The sequence below is a fragment of the Podarcis muralis genome, chromosome 5, assembly GCF_964188315.1.
Source record: "Podarcis muralis chromosome 5, rPodMur119.hap1.1, whole genome shotgun sequence".
NCBI classification, from domain to species: domain Eukaryota; kingdom Metazoa; phylum Chordata; class Lepidosauria; order Squamata; family Lacertidae; genus Podarcis; species Podarcis muralis.
Genome location: NC_135659.1, coordinates 56,336,236 through 56,360,500, shown reverse-complemented (window position 1 = coordinate 56,360,500; position 24,265 = coordinate 56,336,236). Strand labels below are relative to the sequence as shown.

General features: G+C 42.8%; 1 protein-coding gene across 1 annotated transcript; it reads left to right on the top strand.

The window, feature by feature from the left end:
• The first annotated feature begins 1,009 nt into the window (after window positions 1-1,009).
• Window positions 1,010-18,751, top strand: LEMD2 (LEM domain nuclear envelope protein 2). Its single transcript, XM_028734055.2, has 9 exons — window positions 1,010-2,163; window positions 3,628-3,668; window positions 4,776-4,851; window positions 7,210-7,286; window positions 7,922-8,001; window positions 14,422-14,567; window positions 16,002-16,103; window positions 16,198-16,300; window positions 16,854-18,751. The coding sequence occupies exons 1-9, from the start codon at window positions 1,038-1,040 to the stop codon at window positions 17,002-17,004; spliced, it is 1,902 nt and encodes a 633-aa protein (XP_028589888.2). The 5' UTR covers window positions 1,010-1,037; the 3' UTR covers window positions 17,005-18,751.
• Window positions 18,752-24,265: the final 5,514 nt, after the last annotated feature.

The following is a 24,265-nucleotide window of genomic DNA, read 5'->3' as shown; positions in this document are numbered from 1 at the left end:
AGCAAGGTGAACAGTTCTATTGGCTACCCAATTTCCAGCTGGTGGAATGAAACGCAACAATAAAGGGTCGTTTTAGTTTTATTTGTATCCAGGTTTGCTGCAGCCCCTCTAAAACACGTCCTCCTAATGAACGAGGGCTGAGAATGAACACAGGAATGAACAAAGAAAAGGGATCATTCACATCGGCTCTTCATTAATATCGTTATTCCTTGCCCCAGTGGCCCACCGGGTGCATTGCGCCTCCTGCGAGCCTTTTCCCACGACGCTAAAAACCAATAAAAGCAATCTTGCGCCACAATCCGATACGCGTTTACATGGAAGTAAGCCTCGCTGCGTTCAGTTTGCCTTACTGGCAGAAACACATGCACCGGAATGCATCCCTAAGGCATATTTAATAATGCAAGGAAGGAAGGAAGGAAGGAAGGAAGGAAGGAAGGAAGGCAGGCAAGAGGCCAGACAGAATTCAGGCTGTACTAAAATAAAGAAATAATCATCTTTCCACATTTCGGAATTAAAGATGGGAGGACTTTAAACAGTAACAATATTTAAGGTGCAACAGAGATTGGGGGAGGGGGGACAAGTCCGCAGTGTACTCTGCCACTGATCCTAGCTGTCAGCTTTTCCCTTTTCTTGCGAGGAATTCTATTCGGAATAAGGGAATTTCGCTTTAAAAAAGGGAAATGTTGACAGCTATGCCACTGATACGTGTACGTGCTTTTTGCTTTCTTTTTTATTTATCTCGCTACAAGGGCCTGGCCGGCTTGCAGTACAATCCTAGTATAGACGTCTACTCGGAAGCAAGCCCTCCTGAGCTCAAAGGCACTTTCTCCCAGGCAAGCGTATAAAAAGCAATGCAGCCTCTCGGAGCGCCATAAGTGACCCTCTCAAGATGGCGGCCGCGTCGGAGGTGGCCGTGACCTCCACATGATGGCAGCTGGAAGAGAGACGCCTGCTTGCCCCTACCAAGATGGCGGTAAGCCCTTCCTCGCCGGAGAAGGTATCACTTCCGGCTGGCGCTCCTCCGCTCCTCTCTGGCTATGGCCGCAGCGGGTCTGTCAGACGCAGAGCTGCGGGCGGAGCTGCTGGCCCTCGGCTACCAGCCGGGGCCCATTACCGATTCCACCCGCAAGCTCTACGCCAAGAAACTCACCCGGCTGAGGGCCGAGGTGGCCGCTGGGCTGAGGAGCCGCGGCAGCGCCGCCCGGACACACCCTCAGGGCCCGAGCGGGCCCGCGAGGCCCAAGGCCGCGGCCGGGTCCAAGGCGGCTCCCCGGGGGCCCCGCGTCCCGGTTAGGAGGGAGGAGAGCGAGGAGGAGGAAGAGGAGGAGGAGGAGGAAGAAGAAGAAGAAGGGAACGACTACGAGCCGCCTCGTCGGGAGGCGGCGAGCGGGAGTCGAGGGCTGCTGCCTCAGAGTAATGACTGGCGGGCAGACAGCGGGCTCGCCGCCGCCCGGAGGCCCCAGTTGACGGCTCGGGAGGGAGCGGCGCCGAGCAGCCTCCTGGGCAGTAGCGGGTTGGCTTCGAGGAGAGCCCGGCTGGAAGCGGGAGAAGGCTTCGAGGCCCCTTACCAGAGGGAGGCGGCGGCGCCCCGGTTCACCTCCAGCCCTTCGTGGGGAGCAGCATCCCCAGGAGGTGGCATAGGGTTAAGTCCCAGCAAGTGGTGGGAAAACGAGCAGAGCGTGAGCCCCAGCCTTTCCTGGAAGCCCCCCGTGGTGGGGGGCAGTGCTGCAGGCTTCAGTAACAGGGCCCAGCTAGAGGCCGAAAGGGGGGTCACCCCCAGCTCCTTCAGTAACAGGGCCCACCTAGAGGCCGAAAGGAGGGTCACTCCAAGCTCCTATTTGGGGTCGCTGACCCAAAGGAGTGAAGAGGGGCTGACCTACAGGTCCCCGTGGAGAGCGCAGAAGGAGGTTGGGCTCCCACCCAGGAATTTGAAAACACCGCCATGGGGGGCAAGAGAGCTGAGTAGGGAGACACGTTGGGATGGGACGCGCCAGCATGTAGGCTTGAAACCCCAAGCTCAGGGCATAAGGAGGAAAGGCAGAGGCCTAGAATTTTATCTCTCCTGGTTCCTGTGGCTGGCAACCATAGGGCTGCTGGTCATTTTCCTGGGCATCCTTTGGGTGAAGATGATGGGACCTCCCCGACTGGAAGGGCCTGAGAATTGTACGTGTGTGGGATGTAACGCTGCTTTTCCTCTTCAACCCCGCTTCCATCTCTTCTTCCTCTTACAGATAGCCTCATTTAGAGTTTTGTTGTTCCAGTCCCTTTTCTTTTCAGCTTGTTGCTTACAGAAACACAGCTTGTAGAACTTTTTTGTGGCAAAAGTTAGCATCCATTCCTTCAAAAGCTCATAATCAATGTACAAAAATGACTGAGGCCGCATGCTCACTATGTCTTCAAAGCACATTTCCCCCCTCAATGAATTCTAGGCACTGTAGTTTGTTAAGGGTTGCTAGGAATTGTAACTCCATGATGGGTTAACTACAGTACCCAGAATCCTTTGAGGGAAAGAATGTTGCAATGTGCTTGAAAGTTATAGTGTGTGCATAGCCTAAGCATGAATACCTTTTCAAATAACCATTATAGGAAGTTTGTCCTGGCCCAGGTTCTAAGGATATGTTGTCAAAAGAAAGCTTTATGATGTCTTTCAGATTGGCTGCCTAGCAACTACTGATCTTGAAATGTTTAATAGTTGCACACACCAAAGAGATTAAGCAGATGAAAAGGTTCTTTCTACCTTTTGAAAAGGATAGACTGAATTCTCCTGATGTATCAAATAATAATTCTCTTGTATGACTTTAGAATGACAAGTGGGAGGTGGACATGGTTGTTACTAATAGGATGTTTCCTTCACTGTCTTAGACTACCACTCCAAAAGTCATAACAGTTACTTCAGTGACTACAAATTCATGATCAATTGGACAGTTTTTCTGGTCACTGTTTTTGCAAAGCATTGTGGGAAAATGTGTAAAAGACTCTTCCCACCCACTTGTATTTTAAAATCTGGTGAACTTTTATGTGGCAATATATATTGGCTGTTACCCTTATGTTACAGATTTATGATGAGATAGTGGGATGTTCTTACTCATTCCAGAAATCAGTCTAGCATCCTTTCACCAGCATTACAAAGTAACTTTTCCTATAGTATGATAGCAAAATACCGTCTCAGTCAAGATTTGTCCACACTGTTTTAATCCATAAGTGTTCAAGAAGCTAAATCACATTTTCTGTCTATATATTCAGAATCAAAACCCCAGATACTCTGCAAAGTAAACAAATGTGCTTATTTTGACATGAATGCGGAATAGTTATTTCTCTTGTCTTGTTACTATGTTATGTCAATCATTTCCTTTTGATGGGAAATCTATGGGTGCTTAACTTTGCAGTAAGTCCCATTGAACAAAATGGGGCACTTCCAAGGAACATTATTAGGTCGTATTGCAGGTTTAACAAAATAAAATGCTTAGAAAATAAATTCCAGAAGGGTAGCCATGTCCATCTTTTGTAACAAAACGAAGTGGGATTTAATCCGCAAAAGTTTATGCCACAATGAATCTGTTAGTTTTGAAGATGCTACAAGACTCATTTTTTTTAAAAAAATAAATCCTTATTTCTTCTCATTCACAGTTAACTTATTGCCCATGGATTGTGAAAGAACTAAAGAAGGTGTAAGTGTGAATCTTCTTACTATCTCCAATGTTAAATTTTGTTAATAAGTACAATGTACAGCTTACCTGTGACTGCTATCAGCCCCAGCCAGTTTGGCCAAAGGCTAGAGATGATGAGGAGTTTGGTCCAACAATATCTGGAGGGCCACAGGCAGTGCATTTTTTTCTGGGGGGGGGGGTGCGCAGAACCGTAAACATTTTGTGAGTCTAAGTTTGGCCTCATTGAGGGACAGTATTTCATTATGAGTAGGAAAATGCGAGTATTCCTAAACATTTTTTTTAGAAAAAAGCACTGCCCACAGGTCACTTAGTATCTGTGTTGCTACAGAAGTAAGCCTCTGCTATTTTCCAAGAGAAATCTAATGATTTATTGGTGTGCAATTAACAGACAGCTTCTTATAGATTAGTAATTCAGACCATGTAAATCTAAGCTGCTGCAAATCTAAATCCTTCTTATCTTCCAGAAATATTCGTTAGTCAGTTGTAACAAAAGTGAGACTGATTTGTGACAAGGATTTCATCTGTAAAGCTACTTTTCAATAACAAGCTTAATAGAGCTAACAGCCTTTAATCTCTCCTGATGTACGCATGTAGTTGTAACTTTTTCTGTAACATGTAGCTGAATAAGACAAACCTTGTTATACAGTATAGTGCATATAATTAAAATGAAAGTCCTTGATTTGTTTTTTGTACATACGTAGATTTAAGATTATTTATCATCAAACTTACTTAGAATATTATAATTTGAGATCTGAGGGCTGTATAGTTTTTGTACCCCCACCCCCACCCCAAAATCCAATGTTTTACAGTGCACATAATCCACAGGATGTGATGGGTTTTATTCTGATAGTGACTGCAGTGAAGGGAACTGATATATATTGAGTCCACTCATTCTCCCCGTCATCATACAAAATGATATACTTTAGCAATGACATTTGCAGAAAGAGAGAATTAAACTTCTGGCAAGAAATGAGGTCTTATGAGTCCATCCTTAGTTTTCAGTAGCTAAATCAGAGCACATGAGAAATGTCCTATTTAATAGTTGTAATTTTTGTCGTTGGTTGAATTAAAGATCTGTTGAATAATTTTCTCTCTTTAATTTTTCAGTACTGTCAGGAAAAACATGAAGAAATGGTAATGACCATTCTGTATGAACTATACAATTATCTTGCAGTTCAAGCTGGTGAGTTCTCATTTATCTTTTTACCAAACACTTTGTTCAAAGAAAATAGGTGTATACTAGCTAGCTATTTTCAACCTTAATTTGAATTTAAAACAGCGAGGACTGTTTTGTTTCCCTTCAAAGGCTGCAGAGGAATGTAGGGAAAACAGCCTTTCTAAATCTGAGCTGCATTATTATTAAAACAATGACCCCCTAGTATGGCACTGATGTTTTCACATAGATAAAATGAGATTTAGGGTCATAGTCGACTAATCCATTGTGCTAGTGTAAGACCATGCAAGGATTCCCACTAGCGCAATGGGTATTCCCTCCTTTCCTCCAACTGCACATACGCTGTGCCATTCCCAAATCAGCTCTGGGAGGATGGGGGAAAGCACAGTGCAAATTTGATGAGAAGAGAGGGGGACAAGGTTCCATCAAGTAAGGAAAATCCTTATGCTAACATAACCTTAGCATTTGTGCTATGTCAAGCATTTCTCAGGTGTGCTTTCCTGATGTGACGCCCACTCCATGTCCAAAATAAAGATGCAGTTCACAAGTTAAGTTCAAGACCTTCTAGCTTTCACAGATACACAGCATATTTTTAAAGGGCTGGCCAACACAATCCAACAATTTCCAGAACACTGTTACATTTAGCAGCTGACTAATCAAAATATCCCAAAGGATATTGATACGCTTTCCCCTGTGAAAGCCATGGTTGTGTGCTGATGGTGAGCTCATCCTTCACCTATCTCATCCTGGATATATGGAATGTTTCCAGGAATGAGTTCCCTGATCACAGCAATGTATATGCCCCCTTTCCACCAGGCTGGCCCATTTTATATCATTAACCGTTACGTTTCTCTATATGTATCCCCGTCTGCATTGCAGAACTGAACTGTGTCTGGAAAAACCTTTGGAGATCACTACTAGGCAGCATTTATTTAACGCCAACAAGGTCCTAGATGCAGTAGGCTGTAATCCTCTGCACACATTGGACACAGTGGGACTTTCAAATCAGAATGCAAAGGATTGCACTGTCAAATAACTTCTTGCGTAGTTTTCAAGGTAGTTGGTATCTTGAACGTTAATTTTTTTTGCAGCTGTCAGCACAACAGACATTTTAATAGCTGGCCAAAACTACTGTGTGGGCAGTGGATGGTAGGGGTTTTATGCCACTGTTTCATATAGTAGGCTTGTTTCCTGAATTTCAGTGGTTCTTAAGCTTTGTTGAAATTAATTTGTTTGTTCTTTGTACATCACATTTTCTTACCTTGTGGCCACTCTGCAGGGAAGGATACTTAAAAGTCTTTTGAACTAAAAATCAATGTCTGGTTATGTTCTTTATAACCACAGTGCTGTACATTCACAGTGGGGGGCGGTGCATAAACTGCTTGCACTCCTGAATAATTCGGCTGCTTTTCAGTTCAGATTTTGAAGTTTAAGTTTAAAATTGGGTTGTGTCATCAGCGTGTGGTGGAAATATCAAAGCGTTCTTGGTGGCTTCATGGCCTTGCAGATGAGAAACCAGTTTTCAAAAGAAAACTGGCACTGGACAACTGCTTAAGTGTCAGGCTGTATCTTAGAGTGTCCATTACAATAGGCAGCAATCCCGTCTCACTCCCCTCTTGTGTTTGTTGTGAAAGTTGTAGTACTAGTATGCCACCCTTCTTCCAAAGATCACAGGCAGTCACAACAAAATGGCGAAAACAAAATACATAATAAAAACAAGAACAAAGCATTAGCCCTCCTCCCACAAGCACATTTTAAGGGCCATAGAATGTTAATCAGCCATAGGCCTGGTTATAGAGAAATGTTTTTGCCTGGCACCTAAAGATTTGTAATGAAGGCATCAGGTGAACCATAGAACATAACCTGACCAGAAGCTAAGTGGCAGGCCCACCCTAAAACTTTTTCAGCATTGGAAGCCGGTCAACGTGTAACATCCCTGATCCCATCCCGAATGTGAATCATCATGAAAGCATTTTTTTAAGGGGCATGTGGGGGTGTCCTCAGACATGTTATAAATCTTTGTATAAGTCAGTAAATTTTTCAGGCACTGTTTAATAGTATCCTATTAGCCCAAAGCATTAGGCAAGGTACAGTTACACAAAGGAGGAACACATACATGCATTTCTTCAAAGGTATGAGCTGCTCTCATGGAATAAATGTGAGGTTTGATTGCCTTATGCTAGCGTATATACAGCACTGCAAATTTTATTAAGTCATAAAACTAAACCAGGTCTATATTCTGTAAAAACATTTTGGCTAGCATTAAAAGTGCTTTAAAAAGGAACTTGGCTCAGTGCTTCTGTACTATTTGGCAAGTTTCATGATTTCCATGTCAATAATTTTTTCTGTCTCTGCCACCACCACCAGGCAACTTTGAGTGTGGAAACCCTGATAATCTAGAAAGTAAATGCATTCCAGTTAGTGTGGCAAAGGAATATATAGAGGTAAGCAAGGTCATGACATTTTTCTATTATGGTATATATTTGTATCTGCTATTTAGTGCATTAAAACTACCTTCTATTTTATTTTTTCCCTTCAGTAATTGTTGTTATTATTTTGGCTGTTACTTGGTTGGCATTTTTTTATTTGGGTTGTTGCGTTGGAAAACCTAAATAATATGACTGCTGAAACTTGCAGTTTCTTTTTCCATTTGAGAAACCAAAATCTTCCAGCATTTTAAAGTCGTTGCTTACAAAGCAGTAGTAAACACATTGCTTTCCTCTTTTCTTTTTTGTACCTCTCGATAGAAAAGGATTGTTAGTATACTATAGTTATGCACACCTACTATGGAGTGTGTTCCTGCATCAAATATGATCATAAAATTATAGTCTTAGCTACTTGAAAAACTGAATAGAATCCTAACACTCATTTTAATGTATTTAAAGCGTTGCTAAACTAATTGTGCTGTAAATAGGAGACTACCTGGGTGGGTGCCCTATGTATATTTTCTCAAATTCCATGGAAAAGCAGGTGGAATATAAATATAATAAATTAAATAATATGGAAAGAATGTATTTACAGAAAAGTCTCACTGCTAGCTGAATGCAGAATTTACATCTTGGGGCCCACTTCCTTACAGAATGTGACTGCCTACAGTGCACAAAGGTTTGCGGATGCTTTGCAGCGGTTACTGGACAATCACAGAGACTCGGGCATATGGTAAGTTCATTGGAATGACCTGTGTTAAATTTATCTCCATATCTGTTCACTATCCCATGAGATTCAGTGGAGATGTGACTCAGGGAACCATAAGTGACTGTTTGAAAAACAAGCAGTGTAAGACTTTCCCTAGGAAGACCCCCAGGCTTCTAGAACTAGCTAACTACAAGTGTTCTTCTAAACATGGCACTGTAAGATGTTTTTATTTAGATTTGCATTTGATCTGCAGAATTTGATACCCACCAAGTTGCCCACCTGTGGTTTGGTAATTCACCTCCTTTTGCTTTCTGCCTGAGATTGCCAAAACATGGGTTGACGGGCATCTGGAAGGTCATAGTTGCTAGCTGTGCAGCTCCATAACTCTCAAAGAAATGAAAGGCTGGATTTATAAAGGTGCAGTTGTACCAGGGCCCAATGCCTGCAAGGGGGCTTGGACTGAGCTTCCTTTCTCTCCTCCTCCTCCTACTCCTCCTCCTCCTCCTCCTCTTCAGTGTCCCCCTACATCTTATAAAGCAAGATGTGCAAACACTCTTTTAAGCAATTTCTGAGAGATAAGCCAGCCTGGCTACTCCCACTTTTCAGTGTTTGTAGTCTGTGAATGAAGTCAGAACTGTGATGAGTGAGTTATTTGGACAACATAGTACAGGAATCCCTGCAGTTCTAAAGAGCTGCTTTTCTCCTCTCCCCGTTACAGTGTGCTTTCCTTTCCTGCTTCTGTCCTTGGGATTTCTATAGTTTCTTTCCATTCCATTTTGTTCCTTTTTAAAATGAAAGAAAACCGATCTGCTCTCCACAAACCCCCACCCCCAGTGGCTATAGGTAGTGTTCGAAACTCCCATTGTTCTAGGCGCATTTTGCGTTAAGGAATTTCATTAGTGCAAGCAGTTTCTGAGCTCTGGGCACAGTACTGCACCTAAGATTTCAGATTAAAACTGCATAGTGGAAGGAGGACTTTTTCTGCCTCCCCACTTCCAGCTACTCTGAAAGCTGGAGAAGAGACCCTCTTAAAAATAGTAGGGGGTGGGCAGGGAAAGGACTAGACCATCAGAAAAATGAACATAATATTTTAGCAGCAGTTAATTCATTTTCAGCTTTGTATTCTTGTTATAAAAAAGTGTGCCTAAACATAACCTAGTTTTAAGATGCCATTTAGCTCCTAGCCTTCATTTCTCAGTTTCTAACACGGGATATAGGTCTAAAATAACTCCTTAGTAATAAATCTATTGTGCACTCTAACCTGGGAGCAATCACAGCTGAACACGAGTGGAATTGTGCATCTAAAGCATCCAACCATCTGGCCAGGTTAGTATTGGTTGAAGCCTTGGAGGTATATTTAAGTGGGAGTGGGCAGAAAAATCTGGCGCTTTTGTAGTACAAAGGTGCATCGCTCTGGTTAAAGGAACCAAAAGTTGACACCTATGATAAAAGCACCAAGTCCCCTTTTGTAGCCATTTAATGCCTCCTCCTGTATCTCCACAACAGGCATGCGACACAGGTTTGACTGACTGACACAGGTTAGGAAGTGAGCAAAACCAATGAGATTTGAGTATAAAATATGAAAACGCGTGTGTATTCATTTTGTTGGTTGTCAAAATGTTCGTGTTTTGCTATAGGCTGTAAAACTGCATTCTCAGAGTATTTAATTGAGAGTCCATGAAAGTAATAATAAATTTGTGAGTCTTTAAGAAATATCTTGACATATTTTCTGGTACTTTATTTCATGCATTCCTTTTGGGAGGAAGAGGGGGCTGTTTGATGAACTGCACCATCCCTCCAACTGCCTTAATGTGGCCTTGATGGTGTGTGCAGGCCTGACTTGTAATGCTTGGCTGTTACACTTTATTTCTTTTTTATTTGTGGAAACTAGTGTGGTGTAATGATGGGGACTTCCTGGTTCAAATCTTACATCTCCTTAGGACAGTAGCTCTCACATTCATACCTGTAATATGGAGATGATAACAGCCTACCCTACAGGGGGAAGGTAGGGGAAGTCCCACTGCACACTCAGAAATCCTTGTGCTGACAGGACGCTTATTTAGCACTGCTCTGGATATAACTCAGTACATAGGCTGGCTGTCATTTCTCAATCTGAAACCTCATTGGATCATATGAGGTAAGCAATATTCTGGCACATCATAACTGAGAAACCTGAGACTCTCTCCCTGCTAATACCAGGGTGTTGCTTGAAATACCAACAGTTCAGAATGCAGTGATCTCTCAGTTATGGAACAAGGGTACACTGTGCCTTTTCTGGTCTTTCAGGTGGATTGTAAAACTGATTCCAGTCCTCTGAAATTTATTAATTTTATTTTGTTTTAACTGATTGATACTGAATACCATGTACTTTATGCAGGTGGTTGAAATATGAGCTTGGTTGTGCTGGCCTAGCTTTCATGTGGTTTAAATTCAGGAGATTCACGGAGCATTTGTTCCCGTTCTCTTGTGCTCGAAGTAAATGTAGTTATATTAAAGGGAAGTTTTATGCTCTTTAAGGCATCTATAACACACGAAATTTGGATGATCTTGGTCACATCTTGAGAGTAGCTAACTTGCTCACTGGCATAAAGGGCAATATCCTTGCTGTCTTCAGTTGGTTCTGAAAGAACAGAATAAGCTTTTTTTCAGCAGATGAGTTTGTTTATTTGTAAATGGTGGCTGCAGACTGTGTCTGGAGAGCAAACATCACCCTGTGCAAATCATTTCAGCTCTTTGAAAAATCATGCCATCTCTCTGAGTGCCTATTATATATTTATAAGGACTTCCTTGCCTGTCTCGTCCCGATATTATAGATTACTCTCTTGAACTGTGAGGGAGATATCAAGAGCCACTTGCTGCCGGCAGGGAGCCCATATAAATATATTTTCAAACTCTCTAATACAGATGTGCTATTTGAAAACACAATTATTTTGGTGAGCAGGAAAGGATGGATAATAGCAATTTGAAATGCATTCCTTTGCAGTTACCAGGGATTCACGCCAGCTAGTGTGCTAAGATTATTCCATCTCCACTTATCTTAGTTACTTCTGTATGGTGTAGAATTCTTTATTTGAGACTCTCCATTTGAAGTCCTGTCTACAAAAGTTACTGTTGAAATTCCCATAGGCCTCAAATGACTTACTGTTTCTCATGGAGCTTGTAGTCATGTCTCAGTTTAGTTTTTTTTTGTAAGGTTAGCCTGTTAGGACCCTGTTTTCACAACAGATTTTAAATCTGTTCAGCCACTGTGGCTTCAGTCTAACCAAAGATGTTGGGAACGATTGTTTTAAATTAGCCCTTTCATCCTTTCACAGAAGTCCCAGCACACTTATAAGCGTGATGTAGTGATTAGAGTGTTGGGCTCAGACTTGGGGTACCAGGGTTCAAATCACCAATAGGCCGTGAAACTTGCTGGGTGACCTTGGGCTGGTCACTGCTTCTCAGCCTCACAGAGTTGTTGTGAGGATGAAATGGGTAGGGGGAGAATCATGTATTCTATCTTGAGTTCCTTGGAGGAAAGGTAGGATATAAAAATAATAAGAAAATAAATAAATAACTATAATTCCTCGAGTTCGTTGGGGGGAGCCATTGTTGTTAAAATGGTATCGGATTCAATCTTTTATCAAGGCAGAATGATAGAAGAGTAAAACAATTTGCCTGTATATGTGTCCCTTTTGAAGCCAGTGAGATTAGTGCACAAATTTGCATAGAATGCCAGGTACCAAATTTTAATTATTTTAGTATGGAATACAGTTCTGAGTAATGCTTTGAAGGTGATCCCAAAAGTACAGTCTTGCTGTGTTTTCATGTAAGTTGGTAGATGCCAATGCCTCAGTTCAGTAGTGTTTATTAGATTTCAGACATAATTTTGAGGCCTTCTTAACTCTCTCACTGCTGTAGAATAATTCAACAAGCCCGAGGCTGTGAGCAACAACAAAATACTCTCCTCCCCTAATCTCATTATCTAAAACTCTGCTGTAACCTAATGTTCGAAAACGTGTTCCATTTTTCCATTCTTTGTATAGGAAGACTCCACACTGCTAAACACTGTTCCCTTAGGGACATGCTTAGAATTGCTGGTGGGATGGAATTCAGTGCTTTCTAATTAAGATTTTCTTCACTGTTACAAGTCATAGCCTGGAAGCGTAAAATACACTCCCCAGTTTTGTATTCACCATAATTAAGAGTTTCATCAACACTTGAGCAAATGGATCCTGTTCTGGCAGCTCAAAATGAAACTCAATAAGAATGTACAGCATACTAAAGACCTGCTGCAGGCTTTCCAACAAATGTTGTGTGAACTTATTTGACACTGTTCTGTTAAGAGCAGAACCAAATAAGACAGCTGTGCTTGGAAACCCTGCTGCATATTTTAAGATCTTTCAGAAACTTGGGATCCAAATAATCCATGGGGATGGGTAAAAAGTTGAGTGTGATGCAGTATGTCAGGAGCTTATATGCCCTGCTCAGCAGTGTTTCTTGGCCAACTGATTTGGACTATCTGTACAATGAGCTATTAATTGCAACCTGGTGTGACATCAGTTAGTTGCCAAAAATGTGATCACCTGGATTTTTTTTATATACACTGATTGAAAAGGCCTGGAGACTGGGAATTCTACAGCAGAGCTCTTCCAGATTTCCTTTAGTGAGCCTGCAGAGACTAGAGTCAAAGTGCGGTAATTGCTGTACTTCCATCTTTCTGTTTTGCGGTAATTCCTTTATCTGCCTTCAACTGCTGAGAGAGGTTTTCACAGGTATTTTACCAGCATGTGCTAGGGCTGGGCAATATCAGCTTTTCAACATTGCGGTGTATCACCAGCCAAACACTGTGGTTTGGCGATATACCGCAATGTTGAAAAAACAAGATGCATTGGCCTCTGTGTGCAAGACACCAGGTGAAACTGCCCCAGCTCTCACCTCGAGTTTCACCCAGGCTCGCAGGGTGGGACAATTCAGCTTGTTTGCGCCACTCAGCTGGGAGGATGAAAGGTCCCCCTCCCAGCTGAGACTGACCCAGTGCTCTTGCCACTCACACACAAGCAACAGAAGCATCAGGGTTGCTTTGCGCAGCTCAGCTGGGGGGAGGGAACGTCACCTCCCCCAGCTGAGATTGCCCTGTGCTCTTGCACAGGCAGAGCATTGGGGCTCCTTTAACTGTTCACTACAGAGAACGGCAAACACACTCCCCTCAACTGAACAGTTTCACAGAACCCCCACCCTGTTGCAGGCTTGTGTGAGCCAGGGCTGAGCTAGGGGCTTCTTTAACTGCGGCAAGGGCAGCTGCACACTCCTCAGTTTAAAGATGCAGAGGGAGGAACAAGCTGTATCGGGGCCCGTCGGCAGAGTAGAATGGCAGTTTCACTCAGTGGTATATCACTGGTGAAACCACCACCGCTCCTTGAGTCCCTCTGCTAGTGGATGCTGCTAGCAGAGGGACTCAGGAGCGGTGGCGGTTTCACCAGTGATATACCACTGAGTGAAACTAATGTCACGGTCTGCTCCTCATACCGGTCCTGGGTGATAAATTGATATATCACCCAGGCCTAGCATGTACAGACTCTTAAATTCTATATTCACACATTCTGCTGTCATGCAAGTCCATTTACTCAACTACATGGTTTGAATGCACTCCATACCCAGTTACCAAATATCCTGAGTCAATCATCTCTTGCATTGAGACTCTCTTATCACTGTTTACTCTGCTGGGTCCATGGGAAGCCAAGTTCCTGTAAAGCCCCTCTGGTATCTGAGGAAGTATGCATTCACACGAAACCTCATACCAATAACTAACTTAGTTGGTCTCTAAGGTGCTACTGGAAAGGATTTATTTGTTTTGTTTTGTTTCTCCTCTGGCACAGTTAGCCAAACTATCTTTTTGTGGGGATTAGGAGCTGGAATTATCCTAGTGGCCATTTCTAGTATTTTCTCATTTTGCAGGATGAGGTTTTTCCTTATTGCAGATTTGCACAGAATAAATTTGGTGTGCATATAATTGTAGGCTTTCCCCTCATCCTTTTCCAAAGATGCACCAACATTTAATGTAGGTGAACTTAACATTTTTCCCAACAAAATTAACTGCTGGAATTTGTTTCAAGGAAAATAGACTCAACATGCATGCACACTTTCACTTGATCTCTGTGCAGTCACTGGAGGAGGGAATCCAGTTTAAAAGTTTAATGTCCTGTATACTGTACTAAGAGGTGCTGTCAGAAGAAACAAAAATACTATAGAAGAGGACTACCTTGCTAGTGTGCTATCTTTGTTTGCTCTCCTCTCATATCCTCCTCAATCTGCTGTTAATGAGCCACTGCTGGAATATTCTGAGAAGGTTGGGAGCAAGAAACTAAGGAGTGTGATGGAGAGGATAGCATGTTTATAATAAATATGGACCATCAACTTCTTTGCATTGTTCAGTCAAGGAATCTTTCTGCTTCATCCTTTCAGGTTACAAGGCGATGAGAGTTCCGAAACAGTTACCGCAGTGAGCCAAGTGGTTTGTCTCGAATCCACCCGTCCCCGGATGAGCTTAGGCTGCCGTTTCCGCCGGGCACTGAATACAGCAATTACTAACCTATTTATATTCTTTTGGAGTAAGTTTTCCCCTACTTTATCTGTGACAGCCAAGATCTCCCAACAGTCTTGTACAGTGTGAGATTCTGGAAGGTTGAGGGAATAATGAATGAAATTGCTGAATATTTAATCTTGGGCCTAACAGCAAGAAGCTGTCTTGAGACTGGCTCATGCACTGTGGGTGTTTGCCATTTCATGAAAACCATCCCGTGGAGGTCTCTCTGTGTGCACCACAGCTTCATGCAGTTGTGCTCCGGCATTTACCCCAATGAATTCTGCCCTCCTCCTCACAAGGCACTATTAATACCCTGCTTCCTTAACAGTCGCAGTATTATTCTTAGTCATGCATTGCTGACTAAGCACAGATCACGCACACACATTAGGTGAGATCCAAAGTAGTGTGGTTAGGCATACATTCGTGCAGCAGGGTTTCTGCTTCCTCTCTTTCTCCTGCAGCCATCTGTTCTCCCCCTCAAACCTCCAGAAGGTTGCCCCCCCCCAAAGGAAATTTTGGGAGCTGCATGAAGAAGAAGCAAAACCTAGAACCCCACTGTGCAAGAGGATTTTCGTTGCACAAATGGGCAGACCTCATTGGGTGTCTTCTGTTGTAGGGGGAATTCCCTACAAAGAATGTGCATGTGAATGATATAAATGGGAACAGGATTTAAGAGGAAAGTACCAGCAGTCGGCCTTTATGCAGCTAGTGTGTTATAGTGGATGTTGTTTGGATTTAGACTTGGGAGGGGGGAGACAAGGTTTCAAATTCCCACTCAGTCATAAAGCTTGCTTGGACCAGTCACTATGAATTGTCAGGATAAATTGGGATAGCTCTGAATTTCTTTGCTGAAAACGTGATATACTGTGATGATCTGCCAAGTTGGTGAAAACGAAGTGTTATGTTGCCATATTTGTAACTCAATCCTTCACTGAAGTCTTCAGTTAACAGTAATTTAACTTCGTTTGCTGAAGCATAGAGATACCCTGTGAACTAGCAAAGCTAGTCGTCTGATTTTATTTTGTTTTTAATCTACAAATATTGCAAATGTAGCTGTATAGCACCTTCCAAGAAACACATCTCTGCATAATGGCTATACAGTGGTACCTCGAGTTAAGTACTTAATTTGTTCTGGAGGTCCGTTCTTAACCTGAAACTGTTCTTAACCTGAAGCACCACTTTAGCTAATGGGGCCTCCTGCTGCCCCAGCACGATTTCTGTTCTCATCCTGAAGCAAAGTTCTTAACCCGAGGTACTATTTCTGGGCTAGCGGAGTCTGTAACCTGAAGCGTATGTAACCTGAAGCATATGTAACCCGAGGTACCACTGTATACTGGGTGCATGGATGGGAATTTTTAGAGAGCGCCTTTGATAACTGATCTTAAGGATAACAATGAAATATTTCAGGCTAACTCGTGTGTATTTAGAAGATTTCATCTCTGTGCTTCCTTCCTCACAGGTTTAGCTTTCCTTTGGGGGATTCTGCTTCTTCTAAAGTATTACTGGCGGAAAAGGGAAGAAGAGGAACGGGACATGTATAAAATGGTGCAGAAAATCATAGGTAGCATTCACCTGCTAGTCAAATTATAGGTAAAATCCTCTCAGTTTCATCAGTTTGCTTATTTTCCTGACTGCATGCGTTGTTCTCTCAACAGCTGCCGTCCAAGGTCACTACAAAGAATGGGAGCAGAATCTGGAACGGTACCCATATGTAGGCATCCTTCACATCAGAGACACACTCATCCCACCACAAGACAGGTGAGTTTTTCTTTGCCTTTATTAACGGTCCTGATTAAGTTACCATGGAGATATGAGGTCAGTCTTCCAAAAAGGTGGCCAACCAGTTGTCCCTGAGAAGCAGGCTGAGGAAGCAAGCATCCCCTCATATTTGTCACCAATATTTGGAATGCCTAAGTACTATTTTCCTCCAAATATAGATCATAGCCACTGATAGGACCAGTCTTTCAGGGATGTGCCTGATCATTTCAAGCCATCTACACTCGGGAACACGATAACCTGCAGCAATAAGCTCTATAAGTTGATTGTTCATGGGTCAAATGAATATTTCCTTCTGCTTGGCCTGACACTTTTGCAGAAGATGTCTTTTGAGTTCCAGTATTTAGAGAGAGAGATATCTACAATGACGTGGAAAGTTGGAAAGGGGCCTTTTTTCCCCTTTTGTACCTTCAAATGTTGGCTGCTACAGAAATGATCCTTGGTTGATCGTGCTCTAAGCATTAGATTAGACCACCATTTTCCTGCATTGCACAAATGCTCAGCTTTGGTTACAATGCTCTTTTTTTATCCCCAGGAAAAAAATGAAGCGGGTTTGGGACCGAGCAGTGGACTTCCTCGCTTCAAATGAGTCACGTATTCAGACCGAGTCGCACAGGGTGGCAGGAGAGGATATGCTGGTGTGGCGTTGGACGCAGCCTTCTTACCTCTCTGATTCAGATCATTAGCTCTGACCAGAGGCCAAGCCATTGGTTTAACACTGTGCAGGGCAATGTGCCCTCTTCTAGCTAGGGAATGTCCTGTTGCCCATACTCAGGTGAACCCCTGATACTACTGTACATGTGTGTGAGAGCTGTAGAATGACTCCTTGGGGGTGATCATTTTCTGTAAGGAATATAAATGTTGAAATGCAGGTGCACACCAAAGTTACTCTCATGGCATATACTTGGCTTCCATAACGTAACAATTAAAAAAAAAGAAATGGGATTCCTTGCCCTAATTGAAAGATGCCATTGATAGTTTTGCTTTGGTATTAGGGAAGCCTGTATCTGACCATCTACTCGGAATGTCGGTGCTAAGACCACTAAAAGATGCTTTGTAAAGGTGTTCATTACAGAAGCACTGTGGATAAGAGTGGACAGCAAATATGCGAGGTATATTTGTTCTTAGAAACTGATCAGGAATAATCTACTGGCATTGTTTATTGGGTGATGGGTGGGACTGAGAGGACCAGGTCTTGAACCTTTGGAGGCAAGGTGGGAGGGGCTTAAAGCTTTTTTCCTTAGGCAGTGGTAGGGGAGCACATTTTCTTACGAGAGCAGTAGAAAGCATTCAGTCTTAAAATGGCTTGGTGGGGAGCACCGGAAAGCAACAGCTGTGCTTTTGGGTCGTGTGCCATACTAGAGAGCAGATGGGGCACCAACAGTGTTTGGTACAGAATCAACCCCTCACAAATCAAGTGTTTACAGGATTGCCCAAGGAGTGGAAATCTTTTATTCAGCCAATATAGTAACATGTTTTGTGCATATAGCAGCTTAGTTGGTCCAAGTTCATGCTGGTTTGTTTGTGAGGGGGAGAAACGCACCAGAATTGCCATGCACCTCTTCAGTGACGTCATAAAGTCCGAGGCTCTGGCATGATGGCACGTCATTCCATTATTGGTTCAAGGCATCCACTTAACTCATTATGAACTTCACCTCTGTCCGGTGGAAATAGAAAGTTGCATATGAATTTGGAATAAAGTGTGCACATTTGAGCCTCTCTAAGTAAAATGAGCTGAGCCTTTAAGGTACCTTTCATGACATGTTTTGTTTCAACTGGCATATTTATTTGCAAGTGGGTGGTAGCCTGAACTTGGAAGTTTGCCTTTTTACTCCCCCTGCTGGCAGAGCTGAAAAACTGACGGATTGGAGTTTTCACCTAGGTGCCCTTCGAGGCTGTTTTAGCAGCATGCAGCAATTCATTATGTGCCTCCTGCTGATTCATCAGTGCTGAAATCAGTGCAAAGAAAAGCAGCCTCCAAAAACAAAGCACCAGGAGGTCTTATTGGTTAAGTAGAAGAAAATCTTGCATTCATTTAATTTTATCCCCACATGTTGCCATCTGTAGCGTAGGCGGTGTCTTAGAGCAAAAGAAGAGATGTAACAGATGTCTCCGTGACATTAGCCATCCTTTTTTTTTTACACACAAACACTCCCCTTCTACTGTTGAAGCAGATAATCAAATTATTGCTTTTAATGTATTCTTAATTTCTGCTGATGTTTGCAAAAAATTCCACAGTGCCTGCATTCTTAGGGCTTTAAAAGAAACATTTGTGGGTATTTTTTACCATCAGACTCTCAAGAGGAAATGCCAAACAATATTATGTACAGTTGACTAAGCTGTTCATTTATTTTTATGTAGATGGGCTGGTGCTATTTATTATACATTTTGTCTCTGTCCATTTTATCTTGCAAAATAAAAATTTGCTACAAATGGGACTGACTGATATTGGTAACTAGTACTATCTCCTGACAAGGCAGATGCAGGCAATTTTATTTCTCTGGATATTTAATGCTGAAAGCACTCCTGAACTGAACTTCATCTGATTATATTGGGTTGCAATGAGTTATAGACAGCACTGGACAAGCACAATGGTACTTGTAAAAACTAAGGCCTTAGGGTGAGGTCCCATCATCCCTGACCATTGGCCATGTTGGCTAGGGCTGATGAGAGCCTGATTCCGACAACATCTGGAGGGTACTACACTGGCCTGCAAATAACCAAAGCTAAACTCCAGCCTTCAGAAACAATTTACAAACATCCACAATGTCTGAGGATTTTAAAAGTTGAAGGGAAATGATAGGTTTCCATAATGGATTTGGAAGAGAGATCATCCTGCTTTTGCCCCGGTAAACACTTGTTAAGCCTGTTTGACCAAGAAGTGATAGTGGGATAAAAATCTCTCAAACTGCTTTAAACTCTTAAGACATTCACCTGGTTTCCCGCAACACCCTAACTCACTAAGCTGGGCTTTAGCTTAGTGAGAGAGCATGTGAACATCCTGGCTCCTGGGGAGGAACTTGCAGCCACTTTGCTCTTTTTTGGTCCTCCTAGCTAAGGTTTGGCTTAGCGTGCCAACCAGACAAGTTTGTTGTTAAGCATTCTCTTCACTAGCCACAAGCTGTAGCACAGGTTCTCATTTACAGTTCATGGTTAGTCAAGAGAGAGCTTTAACCACAAGTGTCAGGTTGGATGGCACACCATCATCAGCATCATGAATTTTTTGTATGCCATGGTAGAACCATGCTCAAAGTAGCTCACAACAACATGCAGAATAAAATATAACCACAATTAAATATAATTCATTAACAGTTACAAAACAACACAATTTAAACAAAGCATGACACTAATAATCACTAGGGCAAACAAACATCTCATGTTAATAAATGCTGAAACAATGCCTAACAATAAAATGCAAAACATCCAAATAGCACCAAGCCCTGGCCTTGCTTAGTGCAGCTGCAAAAAATGACGAGGAGCAAAATGGATTCAAGCTTCTACCCAGGGGCCCTTACATCACACAGTCATGTTTGGCTTAGGGGTCTTATGCAAACAAGGCCATGGTTCGTTTCCAGCTTAAAAGACCTGGTTTGCAGAATGTACTGAAATAACTTGTAAGACAAAATGGACCCCTTGCAAAATGAAAATACAAGCAATGAACTATGCCCTGAGAGACAGTAACTTCTAAACAAAGCTGGGGATCTGAACCCAAGGCCAAGTCGAATTCCTTCACTGTACAGAAAACGTCACCTGAGCCACTAGTGAGGGGCTCGAAGAGAAAACAAAAACTGAATGCAGCCAGCACTGAGTTTTTCTTTTTGTCCTCCTTCGCCATTAATGAAATAATTGGGGTAGCCCCTGCTTCTACATCGCCCCATCCTGATCAGTGATATAGCAGACAAAGTTTTACAGATCTTAGTTTAAAATGGTTTGTGCTTCAAAGGTACTGTCTGCAGCTGCTCTGTTGAAAGTTATTTCAGGGTGTCGGCTGCATTCCCTGTTTTTATGCCTTTTTAAAAGTACTGAGATGCTGATGTGCTTTGTGTATTTTTTTCCCCTGTGACAGAGGCAGGCCCATGTATTAGTTAGCCTGTTCATCCAAATGCACCTTTTCAGCAAGAGTTGCCTTGTGTTGGGGCAGTTTCCAGTTTCCATTGACTGTTTTCTTCTGTCATTGTGACACACGCTAGGGAGACTATTTATAAATCTCAGAAATCTGGGTTGATAATGCCATTGCGTCCTCTTACTGTCAAAAAGAAAGAAAAAATATGCACCAACTAAGCACCTAAAATAAAATTTGCCCTTTATCTTTTTTATTTTCCATTTCCATTAAAGGCTTTTCATATTAAATGTTTTGTCTCCCACTGACATGACAGCTGATGCTGTTTTCTATTTATGGGAGCCTAGTTTGGGAACAGTGCCAGTTCTACTGGGAAAATCAGCATGAAGTAAATAATAAAAAGGAACAGGCGGTGAAATGTGCCCAAAGCATCTCATTTCCCAAAGGCCTGGACTGTAACCTTCAAACACTTTGGCCAAATTAGATGGTACGCAAAATGCATAAATGGACTTTACATTTTTACATTTTTGCTTTATATAATGGGGCAGGGGGAGTCAAAACCATGACATCCAAAGGGGAATGTTCACTTGCCTGCTGTCTAGTAGCCATCAACAGTGGTATCTTCCATGACTTTATCTAATCTTTTAAAGTCTTCCAGGGTGAAAGCCGTCACCGCATCTTGTTGGGAGCGAAGTCCATAGTTTATGTTCTGTGTGCAGAAGGTAAAGGTGAAGGGACCCCTGACCATTAGGTCCAGTCGTGGCCGACTCTGGGGTTGCAGTGCTCATCTCGCTTTATTGGCCGAGGGAGCCGGCGTACAGCTTCCGGGTCATGTGGCCAGCATGACTAAGCCGCTTCTAGCAAACCAGAGCAGCACATGGAAACACCGTTTACCTTCCCTCCAGAGCAGTACCTATTTATCTATTGGCACTTTGGTGTGCTTTTGAACTGCTAGGTGTTCAGAAGGTACCTTCCAGCAAAACGTCAAATAAGCAGAGTGAGCTTAAGGTTTGTCCCCTGAATGGCAATGGTAGGTCCATTGTTCCCTTTCAGATAATCAGTCTTCAGTGTGATGACTGTGCATTTATTGCATGGTATGCAGCTCTCTTTCCCAGTGGTAGTCCTTTTAATCTGGGGATAGCTCACATTCTCCCACTGGCATTTTACTGTTGGGAAAATGCTGTTCTTTCCTCTGGAATGTCTCCATTGTTGCAAATGCATATGTTTTCTGCTATTATAGGCATGTATTGGGTAGTGCCTACTTTATACCCATCTCTCTAGAAAGACTATTGGGGTAGCCAATGTGGTACCTTCCCACAAACCCCAGCCAGCATGAATTGTAGCCAAAACATCTGGAAAGTGCCGTATTGGCTACACTTGCTATACCTCCTCCTGTTCTTTTATAGGGGATAGAATAGCTACTGCCCCAGGTAGGAGCCATCACAAGTATAACATTGTGTATATAATCTAATCATACACGTAAAAGGTAAAGGACCCCTGACAGTTAAGTCCAGTAACGAACGACTGAGGTTGTGGTGCTCATCTCACTTTACTGGCAGACAGTTTTTCCAGGTCATATTTACCTTCCGGACGGTACCTATTTATCTTCTTGCACTTTGATGTGCTTTCGAACTGCTAGGTTGGCAGGAGCTGGGACCAAGCAACAGGAGCTCACCCCATCACGGGGATTTGAACCGCCTACCTTCTGATCAGCAAGCCCTAGGCTCAGTGGTTTAGACTACAGCGCCACCCACATTCTTATCATACACATACACAAATATAAATAATCTGGAAAGGCTATCATTCAGGGCATTGACCACTGGAGTTTTTGGGTAGATATGGTAACTCAGACGATTTTTAAAACTAGTGTTAGATCATAAAGACAACCCTTGTTCTCTACAGCTGTAGATAAGTCCATTTTAAAATGGCAAGGTCCCCCCTCCCCCCCGCCAGCCTTTTGTCTTGAGTTTTCTTCTTGAACTCCAGCAGTATGGGGGTTTGTCTGCTCCTTTATAGATTTTTTAAAAGCTGTTTTAAGAGAACTGTGGAGAATTTGCACAGCAGAATATACAGTTGTACAAAGAACCTCAAAGACGTACATTTATATTACAAACCTAGCTAGCTGGTCCTTTTAATTGGCAGCAGGCTTAGCAGTTCTACAAGGTTTATTTCCCCCCAATAACAATCAAACTGGTAGGGAGGCAATGCAAACCTACTGCAATAAAAGAACACAAACCCATTAACACAAATTCTAAAACCCCGTCCACAACCACAATGCAAGCAAAATATAGCTATAGGCTTTGGTGCTTTGTCAGCCCTGAAGGACTTGCTTGCCGTTCAGTGTTTGATCAGACAAGAGGCGGCAGATGCCCCACGTTTCCGTCACTGAAGAGGAGCCTCTTCATGCACTTCTTACTGGAGCTACTGCTGAGTATGAGCCGTCCTTCCACTTGCTTCTGCCAAGGCTGGTGACAATTATTCTTCCTGATCAAAAATTGAGGCTCTTCCTCAAACCTCTTGAGTGATGCTGGAAACCAAGCTTCAGACTCTGCACAGGAGAGATAAAAAGACTCAGCGTCAACGCCAAGGATTTCCACACATAATGAATCACCGCCCACCTTGTCCCTACTGCTCTGTGTGTACAATCAAAACTCATTCTTTCTGGTGGGCAGAGAGGGAGCTGAAGGTGGCTTGTTAGATATTAGAAGCAACGTTGCCCATGGTGAACATTCATCCCACACTTTTCTCTGTTTGCAGGGAAGGTTTTTCCAGGTGGTGTATACATCACAAGACATAATGCCCCTATTGTATCACTTTCCATACTCCTTAAAAAGATTGTCTCTGCTCTCTAGGCAAAAAAAATATACTGTCATCCTTGGACCTGTGGCATTTTTTTCACACGGTTGCATATAGTTAACCCTAACAGAACTATCTTACTGTGTTAGCAATGCTCATCCTATAAATGCTCAAGCTGTAACTGGGTTAGAAACCCAAGCCAAGCCTCAGTAAGTTTTCTACAAGCTTCTAGTAAATTTGCAGACTAGTAATTTTTGCTCCTTGCACATACAGGAACATGGGTCTCTGCTGTGGTGTCTGAAAATAGCACATGGGTCAATCGTAGAATATTTGCAGCTGCTCTGAAGGAAATGAATGGATCTTTGGGTATGGAAGGAAAATTCTCTGCACAAAAGAGAAAAACTGGCTAGAACTCCAAGGAGTAGGTCAGCATGTTGGGTGCAAAAATAATATTTTAGTTCCGCTAGATGGCAGATCTTCATGTAGAGGCTACTACATGTGTGCATAGATGCATTAAGCAGCACTGGACATGGCAGCATACAGTAGCAACACATAAAACAGGTGTTAGGTAAATCATGGTTGGAATCTACATGCAAATTTGAGCCTTAAATCACTTTCCCTAGTAAATTATTGCCATTGCACAAGGCCACGTGTCAGTCTCATTTCACTTGCCTAGCCATGAGGAGGACCTGACTATACAATTACACAGGCTTGGCAGCTCACTGGCAGCCAACACCATCTGCAAAAGGCATCCCTGCTGCAAAAGGAAGGAGACTGATCTGGCTCTGATTTCCTCTGTCTAGAAAGCTCTGTAAAAAGGTAGTGATATTGGTTGTGTGCTCTGCTCAGATGGGGGATTAATGAATCGGTCAAGGTAGTAAAATATGATTCTGGGTGTTCTACATAAGTTGCAGAAGGAATGGCAAAGTATGGCTCTGGCTTGTCACCTGTTATCTCCAGAGCGTGCTTTCATTCCTGATTGTATCACGTTCTTCCCCACCAAAGCTGACACTTTCTTGCACCTTAACATTCCTTAACATACAGTACCAGAGCCAATAGCTGTTCTGCTAAGCAGTAGCTCATCATATGCC